The sequence below is a fragment of the Pteropus alecto genome, unplaced genomic scaffold (genome assembly GCF_000325575.1).
Source record: "Pteropus alecto unplaced genomic scaffold, ASM32557v1 scaffold12, whole genome shotgun sequence".
In the NCBI taxonomy this organism is placed as follows: Eukaryota; Metazoa; Chordata; class Mammalia; order Chiroptera; family Pteropodidae; genus Pteropus; species Pteropus alecto.
The window spans coordinates 9,014,557-9,025,539 of record NW_006432669.1 but is presented as its reverse complement, the minus strand read 5'-3'; the positions used below and the strand labels follow the sequence as shown (position 1 = coordinate 9,025,539).

The window sequence follows — 10,983 nt, the reverse complement described above, 5'->3', positions numbered from 1 at the left end:
TTATTTAAACAAAATATATGTCATGTTTCAGAAAGTCAAAATTTACCTTGATATATTCTAAATAGTATAGATAAAATTTTAAAACACAACTTTTAACAACATACTGATCCATAATAAAATATTTATTACTTCAAATTTCTTTTTTATCTTAAGCAAAAATGACAAAAGGATTTTTTAATTTCCTAAAGAGGTTAAAGAGGTTTAAGAGATTCCTCTTTATTGTGAAAGGCACTCACAGGTCAAAACATTATCTATATTATATGATTCCACTTACAAGAGGTACCTAGAGTAGTCAAATTTCATAGAGACAGAAAGTAGAATGGCGGTAGCCAGGGAGGGGTTGAGGGGCCAGGTAAATGGTGAGTTAGTGTAATGAGTACAAGTTTCAGCTTGGGAAGTTCTGGAAATGGATGGTGGTAATGACTACTAAACAATGTGAATGTACTTTAATTCCACAGAACTATACACTTAAAAATGGTTAAAATGGTTAATTTTAGGCATGTATGTCTGATCACAATTTAAACAAATTATCTAACTGCCTCATTTTACTGAAGAGGAAACAGTCTCAAAGACATCACACAACTTATCCAAGTTCACATAACTACTCAATAACAAAAACAGTTAATTTCTAATTCTATTTCTACTAACAACACTGCCTCTAAATTCTTTCTAAAAATAAGATACTGCAAGAGAGTGACTAAAAGGAGATAGGTGACATCACACGATAAAACTGCACAGAAAAAAATACAATTATAATCAGACTTAACAATCAGGCTTTATTATATGCATTTTTATATTTATCTTATTCCTAAATCCATTTTAGGTCCCTTCTTGTTTTCCTTTTCCCTTCCTAACTCTAACCGATGTTCTCCTGGTTTTGTTTTACATATCTCTGTAATCTTTAAGTCTTCTTTAAAGCAAAATGAGAAATGATATAAATGAAATGTACAGCAATTGTAAATGAGTCAAGTTAAACTATATCCTGAATACATGGCTTACGAAAGAAGAGTACACAGAACATTCTATCATATTTTTCAAATTTGGTGTTTTAAAAGGCTAATTCTCCAATGGTGTAAGAGAAGCTTTGTTATATTGCGATGTGAACTTAACCATGAAAGCATGCCTACTTCTTTAAGCAGTTTTGTGAGTATCTTTAAAAATAATTACCTTGGAAACCACTTGGCATGTTCTACCCATGGGTCATCTCCAGATTCCCAACACCTTAAGCCACCATCACAACAAAAGCATTTGACATCATCATTGTGACCTTAAGAAAATAAAAGACTAAAATGAATTCACATTCTAATATATAAATCAAAATAAACCAGATAAAATGTAAAGCTGTATATTAGTTTGTATCTTACCCACATAATAGAAACCAGCACTTGCAAGCAGCTCAGGTTGAACTGGAACACTAGATGGCCAGCGCATAAATGTTCTCAGTCGAGCTGCGTGTGTCTGCATGCTCAAATTTGAAGTGCTAAACCTCAGCGTTTCTAGAGAATTTTCCAAAAACGGACAGTTGGGGAAATGTCTCCGGTGTTCTGACATAGCATCATCCTTTGGTTCCCAGTTACTTAGTGTCCCACCACAGGCAAAGCAGGCTACCCTATCTCCAGGTCCTATGTAATAAAAACCAGCTCTTGCCAATTCTGATGGTGACAAAAAGGTTAATGGCCACATGTGGTAAGTGAGAAATCTGGCTTCTTCAGTACTCATTGCATAACTGTAGGGGTTAGTCCTCAATGGGGAGAAGTCTTCAACTGCTCTAGAATTAAGAGGGTTTGGTGAAAGGCTGGAATGAGAACCACTGGATGAGCCACCATGTTCCAAAGTGGGAGATAATGAATGTGTCAAACTGTTTCTCATCGGAGAAATATTCTTAAAGGTGGATTCCAAATTAGTAAGAGAAACCAGATTCTGAATAAAGCTACAGCTAGGATACAACTTTTTATGCTTTTCAATAGGATTGTCTCCTTGTTTCCAATTATCCAGCATCAGGCCACAACAGAAGCATTTGACCTTGTCATTCACACCAGTGTAATAAAAACCAGCACGAGCAAGACTTCTTTCTGAGACAGGAACACCAGCAGGGAAAGTTGAATACGTAGACATTCTGTAGAGTTCACATGAAAAGTCATATTTCATTTTGTGTTTGTTGCCGATTGTCCAATTTGACAAGATGGTGCTATCTTCCATTATACTGTTAATTTTTTTGATATGAGGGACCTGGGACAAGTCGTTGGGAGGTAGTTTTGTGCATGAGTGATTTTACTTTTTGATAGATAGAAACCTTCACATGAAATTTCTCATCTCTTCACACTAGATTTTTACTATAAAAAACAATCAAATGATAGGCTCCTACTTATGTAAAATTCACTCCTTTATTGGATTCGCACCTGAAATTCACTCCTTTATTGGATTTACACTCCTTTATTGGATTTACACTCAGGTGGAATGGATATCGCTTCTAAATTACCAAAATACTCTTTAGTACTCTTTGAGATTATATTAACTCTTTTAGGTAACTCAAGTGTTAATGGCTCATTCTTTGGTGTAATACTAAGCTAATGGCCTGAAAGAAATTGACACACCTCTGAAAATGTTCAAAAAAGACTTGACTTTTCAAAGTTTATATTCTCAAAATTCTAAACAACTATATAGTACCTAAATTATACTTTTAATTTGCTTTTGGTTACAAGCTACAAAGCCTGAATATCAAGCCAATTACTTACTAATTTTGTTATAAGAAAAAACTATATGGAGGCTTCTTTCTCTACAAGTACTTTAATGTGATTATCAAAAAAAAAAATCTTGTTAATCTAATAAACAAGAATTAAGGTCTTCATATGGGCACACGTATCTAAAGGCTAATTTCACACAGCTTATCATCGGTTTTTACTTAAGTGGACTATATTAGTTTCAGCTAACAACTTTTGGGAATGATAACACACAAACTTTGTTGAACCTATACCTGTTACAGAGTGTACGATGTCAAGAGAAATGAATTTTGCTTAAAGCTCAGAAACTGCTAATTTTTCTATCTTTGTTAATTATTATGTTTCCATTTCCTAACTTGGCATACCACTTTATTATAGTTGATCAATCGAAGGTACTTTCTCCAAAAACTAGTTAATAGAATTTCCACAGAAACTTTCTACACTGCATTTAAAAATCAACCTGTCTTAACGATCATGCATCTATATTATTCATTGTGTAACTAAAGATAAATCAATTTATCAAGATAAAGCTTGTCCTTTCTAGTGTTATCACGAATGCTTAATAAAATATTGTATTACCAAAAGAATTACTGTTTATGCATAATGTACCAGTAATTAATACTAGCCTTCTTTACGAAAACCCTTCGTATTTTAAAAATACAATTCATACACAAAATTACACTCCACAGAAATCAAACTATATCCCTTTATAAAGTTTCTGGGTCTCCATAATGGGATTTATTGCTTCAGCAGAAAAAAAAAATGAGGGGAAAAAGTAGTCTCTTCAGGGCTGTAAATCTGAAAAACAAACAAACAAACAAACAAAAAAAACCTATTTTAGAAAACCATTTTTAAGGTAAACAGAATTTATAGACGCTTCAATTTATTCAGTAAATTCTAAAAATGATTTACACTTTAGATGATACCTCTTAATTCCAGCAATGTGTCACCAAAACTTTCTAATTATAAAAGGTTTTAATAAATACAACATAGCCCCCATAGCATTGTGTGTTTGTATATATACATATGTTTTTTCTTTTTAAACATACAACTTTGAAAACAGATGGAAATTTCCTCAGAGGAAAATATTTTGTCCTTGGTCTCCTTCCCTTTTCTGGTGACAACTTTTAATATTAAGGCTAATATCTCTGGCAGTTTGCTAGAGGCAAAAACAGACAGTAACGAAAGGCACTATACCCCATCAGCAACAGTAGAGCAATAATTAGACAGTAACGTTATTTTTTAATTTCAAGTCTCTCCAGGACTAGGCAAATTGACCTGTAAGAGTAAAATGCATCAGGCACTCATTAATATAAATCCTTACACTCTATGATTCCCTCCCAATTCCAAAACAACAACCACATAAAGCACCTCGAAAACAAAACGTTGCACGATGGCCTGTGAAAACACTGGCCTTGGGAATATGACCACTTGCATGAATGCTTTCGTTACACCAGGACTTGATATCGTATCTTTAAATTATAACTTTTATCCACAAGTACCGTACTGTGGATTTTGCCCTTTTTATGCGAATTGTAGCAAGGTGGAGGGATAGAATGGAAAAGAAGAGCAACTATGGGATTTACCCGTTAATTTCTCGCAGTTATTTCACACAGCACACAATAGATGGAACGCAGTTGAAACTATCTTAAATATGAGATCTTAGTTAAATATAAAATGAAAAACTGTCTTTGTTTCAACAAATTAAAGGAATATCGAGGGCTATACTGAAAACCCTGCAAACACTCTAAGAGAAAACGTCTTGGTTAAAGTCCAAAGGCCAGAAAAGTGGGCGGCGGCCAGGACAAGCATGCAAACAGGTCAATTTTCAAAAATTATTTTCGAGTGCAACTCTTGAAGTTGGAGCTTCCTAATGAAATAAAAGCTTCGACGAGAAGAGAGAGTCCACTGAGACCCTCGACCCGCCGGCCGCAGGCCCCAAGCCATGGCTTCTTTCGGCCCGCCCGGCCGCAGCTTCTGGGAAGTGAGCCCTGGGGGCCCGCGCGCCCCAAACCGCCTCGCGCCGCCCGGGCCCGGAAGCAGCTGCACTCACCTCACTGCAAGGGCAGCACACCTATAACGGCGTTGCGGCCCGGCGGCCTCCTCCACACACCCGACAGGAGCGATGCCAGCGGGAGACGGTCCCCTGCCAGCTCCCGCTCAGCGATCCCGAAGCCCCGCGCCCTGACAGGGAACAAGCCGACGCGCGGTGACGTCAGCGCGCCGCTGCCGGGACTGCGTCACCGCCGCGCGAGGCGCCGGGGAGTCTGAGGTCGCAGAGCTGTGCCGCGCGCGTGGTCAACTGCGGGCAGTTGGTCAGCCCGCGGACTGAAGCGGGACCATCCCCAACAACCTGGTATTTTGTTATTTATTCTCGCGGTTTGCGTACTTTTGACGTTTCTTTCTCTTTCTGTCCCTAACATTCTCTCGAGGGGGACGTGGCAAACCGTGAGCCGAGTTTGAATCTTGGGAAATCCTGCGGAAACGCCCATGCGCGGGTTGTTTGGCACCTTTTCTCCGCGTCACCTCAGAGTTATTTGATCCATCTACTCGCCAAATTCCTCTAGTGTGACGCCTCCACTTGTCGCAGATGACTGCATTTGAGGATGGAGTCAACCTGGTGGCATTTTTGCTTCAATTAAACAATTGTACCCATTTTAAACAGTTACAGCCGTTTTTCCTCGGAACTCAGCTGTGTAACAAACGTTCAACAACTGGCGATGGAAATTGAAAAAAGCGAAGTGTTGGAAAGTAGAACAGCATCAGAAGATTAATTTTGAAGGCTTGGTTTTATAATCTTTTGGGAATTATAAATATACCTATTTTATAATCGACCAGTGTATCTTTTACTTTGAAACTTGTTTGTTTTTAAACTTTGGTTGTCTGTTCTGGAATGCACGAAAAAGTGCATTTCAGAAGCTCATTGCTAGAAACGTGGACGGTATATCAGGCCAGACTTCACTCATGTTTTTTCTGAATGTGACTAATATGGATTGTATACATTTATATATGTGTGTATATAAAATGGTATGCAAATTACAAAGGAGCCCACTTATCAATGAAGTTTTAGTTAATTGATAGAAAATTGCAAGAAATCTTGGTGCTGCTAGTCATAGACGTTTTGTCCCCCCACCCCCAGTAGTGCCACAAAAGTAGTGGCGTGCAGTAAATGTTTGTTGTATTGCAGCCAGCGAACTTCTTAATTTATGGGCTGTGAAGACACCCTTTGTCAATGAAATCAGATGCTTTCTTTTCTCAGGGGAACTCCAGGGGGCAATCATTTCAAAAACTTCCAAATAACAAGCCACTTAATTAGGCAGCCGGGGAATTCCAAGACCCAGCACCATTTCCCATTTCCTGTCCTTGTCATTTCTGCCTGCCAATCAGTCACAGAACAGGAGTTCTTCTGTTCCAATGTTAATAGTAAAAAGAAAGTATTTATAACAGTTTGTGATACAGAGAAAAGAAATGCCATGACTCCCAATGACTAAAAACTAGCAAATATGCATACGAGTTTTGGTAGTAGTTAAGCATTTAGTTCAAGTCATTTTCTCGGAAAGTTACAGAACCTTCCTTATATATGTGGGAAAATATATATAGTAAGAATTGTTCATTCTGAATTCAAGATTATTTCTCTTTTTCAGTTCTTGTCTAGACCAAAAAGTAAGATAATATACTTCAGTATAGGGGGGAATTAGAATTTCAAAAACTCAAAAGCCTTAGATATTTCCCCCCAAAAAGTATGTAATAACGTTCAGGTATAATTTATAACTTCAATCTTGTATAACCTTGTAGTTTGGTGTTAAATTTATTCAGTTAGTTTTTTCATATTTTCAGTATGAAGTTACTGGTGATTTTTAAAAATAAGGTCTATTACTGCTGAGGTTGCTATCCTGATATTTTTCACATTCATGTAGAGAGAAATATTTACAGTTTTAAGGAAAAAAATATCGAAGGCAGTTTTAAGGAAATAAAGATTGAAGGGACTTGTCCACCAGATACCGTTGTATAATAAAGCCATAGTAATTAAGACAGTATTGCATTAGCATAAGAATGGACAAATAAAGAAGGAGCTCCAAAAAGACATATTTATATAGAATATATATTCATTCATATATTACATATATGAATTTGATATATGACATTAGTATTACATATTAGTGAGAAAAGGATGAACTAGTCAAATAAGTAATGCTGGATGCACGTTTATTGTAATGGAAAAGTTAGAACTTTACCTAAAATATTGAAACATTCCTGGTGAATAAAAACCCCAAAAGTGAACAGCTATCATTATGAATCCAGTGATTTAAATGTATTTTGTGAGTTGTAACCCATTGCAGTTATTGTCATTATTGGAGCTTAAGTTTTTTTAGTTTTTGTTTTTTTTTTTTTAATCTTAGGCCAACAAATGTACATTTCCTTTAGGAAAGGAAACATACCCTGTTTTTAGAGCTTTTCATGCTGATGATTAGCAGTGGCCTTTAGCTCAAAATAATCCATATGCCAAAGAGGCACTTTTTGGGATGGCATATTCTGGTACCTCTCAGTATGCAGATGAAATGTATACTTTCCAAATCTTGAAATATTTTATTTTTTTAAATCAAATAAGCAGAACCCAACACATTAAGAATTTGAAAATTATGGCAATATCCCAACCTCCTTCCCCAACTTGTAGTTACTTACAAACATATCTTTACATCTGTTGAAAAAAATCACTTCATATATCTGTCTTAAGAGTGGATTTTTTTTCCTCATAAAACCTTTTCAATAGGTTTGGAACTAAAAATAATCTGAAAGCTCACTTGGTTTAATTTATCTTACATATGAGGATGTGACCAAGAAAAGTGTGGAAAAGATTTTTAGAGCTACATTGTGGGAAATGAATGTTCATGACAGTTTTTAAAAGTCTATTTGAAGTCTTTTTTTTTTTTTTAATTTCAGAAATATTACTTAAAAGCTTAATTAGTGAACTTTATTTAATGTAAATTAGAATCTCAGCAGCTCTAATTTCAAAAATCAATGAGTTAAAAGTTAGGAGGATAAAGATTTATTTAAATGGATTAAAGATGGCCCTTGTATACTATTAGCCTTGTGTTAATGGTCTCATGACAGACGGAGACCATTAGCTCAAAAGCTTCCCTTTGTCAAGCTCAAATTTTTACACATCTAATTGCTTTAAGTATATCCCATAAAATAACCATATTTTAAGCCATTTAAAAGCCTGCCTGCTTTTCATACCTAGCATCCACCAGCTAATGACAAACCCTCTGGCTCTTAAAGACCCCAAGCTGATCCTGCCCTTTGATGCTCCCTGACTCAGAGACTTACCATCTAGCTGTTGTGCAACATCACCCAGACAGTACGCCTTCTTTCTGGTTCCCCTTTTGCCTGTAAGTTCCCTTGTCATCTTTCCCTTCTGGTAGTGACTCCATACCTCTTTGGAAGGTCACCTGCTGTAAGGGACTAACCCTTGCATGCAATCTGTCAAGCACCATCAAAATAAAGCTCAGTGGTGTGCTACTGCCACCTTGTGCACTTTTTTTTAACAGACCCCCCAAGTCCTCAAACTCATAACAGAAGAAAAAACCTTATTATTGGAGAAAAAGAGTCAATAATTCATGATGGCAAACACAAGACATAGAAGACCTTGTTTTTCCTATACATATTTCCTGTCAAAGGAGGAAAAGAGAAAAGATTTCTAGAATCCAAAAAGCTGATGCAGGTCTAGGATGGCTTTTCCTGTGGTTTACCAGAAAACAATGATGTGGGAGACTAACCAGTTTAATCAGTAGTAAAATTATTCCAAAGCTTTATAAAAGTACAATGAACAAAACTTAGGTGAAAATTGAGTTCTCCCCACACCTTAGGTAAACTATATTAAATACTGAAAATATATACTTTTAAAAAGATGATTGCTCAAAATTATTCTAATCTTTCAAATATATGCAATACATTACAATGTATAAAACTTGGGCATTAAAATGAAGCAGGTTTTGCTTTAATCTCTGCTGCTTCTACTTTAGTTATATGGCCTTGAACAAATTACTACTTTCATTCATTTAAGAAACATGGAATACGAACCATGTGTATAAATTCTAAGGACAGGGAGAATAAAAACAGTCTCTTTCAGGAGCTTACAGACTAGCAGAAGAGACCAAGAAATTAATCCCATGCAATATGATAAGCGCTATCGTAAAGTCAAACGTGGACAATAAAGGAACATGAAGGAGATTTTTAACCGAGCCTATGAGGGAGAGAGTAGCTTCCTAGAGAGAATAATATTTTATAGTACATGTTACCTTTGTATATACTCCGATGAAGCTCTAATGTCTTAAAGTGATAAAATTAAGGGCAATTATATTTTTCCAGACCAGTGCTGTCCAATAGAAATGTAATATGATCTACATAATTTAAAATTTTCTACTAACCATATTAAGTAAAAAGAAGTGAAATTAATAACATTTATAAGCCAACATCTAAAATATTATTACTGTAACATCTTGAGATATTTTATATTCTTCTGTACTAGGTCTTTGAAATTTATTGAGTATTTTACACTTACCACACATCTTGATTTAGACTAAGCTACTTCTTAAGTGCTCAATAGCCTGCTAAGGACTACCATATTAGAAAACACAGATCTATTTTGAACCAGTGGTTCCCAATATTTTCAAGTACAAAGACCTTTCAAAATATTTTGAGGATGCCCACAGTATAGTCTGACACCTTTAATATCTATTGATTGATAAAATCATATTGGAAAAACTATTATTAAATTTAACAATGCTTTTCTATGTATATTTGTTTTGCAAAACAGTGTCTACATATATTTAGAAAATAGTACGGTAGAATATAGTATTATGTCATTACATATTACAGTATGATGTAATATACTGAAGCTAATTTGAATTAGAATTTGTTCTGGATCACTATTTTTAGGCATGATTTAAGTTGTCATATTTACCTTTATTACTAAGATTAATAAAGTTGATAGGTGAGCATTTCTGAGAGGTTCCTTATAAAGGTGATTCAAATATCTTGGTGGTAGGATGATTGTTAAGCTAAAGAACTCCTAAGGTGTCTTTCAATTTATAGTAGTAGTAAATGTGAGTTCTCCCAGCTCTTTCACTTACCAGCTGAAACCTTAGGTTAGCAGACCCCAAACATTTTGGCACCAGAGACCAGTGCTCCTATGAGGATATAATGCCTGATGATCTGAGGTGGAGCTGAAGCGGTGATGCTAGCACTGGGGAGAGGCTGCATTTACAGAGGAAGCTTTGCTTGCTAGCCCTCAGCTGCTTACCTGCTGCTGTGCGGCGTGATTCCTAACAGGCCACAGATGGTTGCAGCCCAGGGGTTGGGACCCCTGCCTTAGGCAATATATTTAACCTCTTTTAGCTTCAATTTTTCACCTTTAAAAAACAAGAATGTTATCTACTTAATAATATTTGCTCATTCTGAGCACCTTATATGTATATTAACTCTTAAAATCACCACAATCCTGAGTTGTTGCTATATTATCCTCATTCCACACAAATGCACAGAGGCCTAGAGATGTTAAATAATTTGTCCAAGATTACTCAGCTGTGATTTGAACCCAAAGCCTGCATTTTAATCCCTGTGCTATACTGTCTTCCTCAAATTACAGTGAGTCTAAAATAAGATAATGGATATAGATACCTCGTACATGCACGTTTAAGAAATGTCATTATTATTAAGATTCTAAAGCCCGTATTTGTGCCTGTTAATATGTTCTTTCCTAAATTGAAATACCTTGTTTCATTGTTCATAGAACAGTTCCAAGTTTCACCTCCTTACATGAATCTTTTTTTAACTGGGTTAGTCTTTCCCCTCTAAAAATTCCTTATGATATCTAAAGGAGTACAGAATTCAGCCCATGATTCTTGATCAATGATTATGCCTTAGTGTTTTACCCATGGTGGTAATTAAGGAGGAAGAAATCCCCTCTCACATCCCACCCCTACTCACATAAAGTCACTTATTCATTCATTTATTCAATAGGAGCCTATTCCTATACCAGGCTTTATGCTAGGTGCTAGACATATACTGGTGAATAAAACACATGGTTCTCTTTCTCATGGAAATTTTGATGATAGAATATGACATTAAACAAATAAACGTATAAATATAAATTGTGATCAGTGTTATGAAAATCAAAAAAGTCATTTGAAAGACAGTCTAAGGGATAGGAGTCAAAGATAGCCTCTCTGAGGAAGTAACATTGAGGCTAAGTGAGACCTGA

General features: G+C 35.9%; 1 protein-coding gene across 2 annotated transcripts in view; it reads right to left on the bottom strand.

Annotated features, from left to right (window-relative positions):
* BIRC2 (baculoviral IAP repeat containing 2) overlaps window positions 1-5,200 on the bottom strand; it is a 20,602-nt gene extending 15,402 nt beyond the window's left edge. Inside the window, exons 1-3 of one of the 2 annotated variants that reach the window (XM_025043774.1) lie at window positions 4,774-5,200; window positions 1,365-3,518; window positions 1,168-1,267 (exon numbers count right to left, since the gene is read on the bottom strand). In XM_025043774.1, the coding sequence (XP_024899542.1) occupies window positions 1,168-1,267; window positions 1,365-2,199 (935 nt within the window). In that variant the 5' untranslated portion in view covers window positions 2,200-3,518; window positions 4,774-5,200. The remainder of the gene's footprint in view (window positions 1-1,167; window positions 1,268-1,364; window positions 3,519-4,773) is intronic. The other variant, XM_006907510.3, reaches the window with a different exon arrangement.
* Between the last annotated feature and the right edge of the window lie 5,783 nt (window positions 5,201-10,983).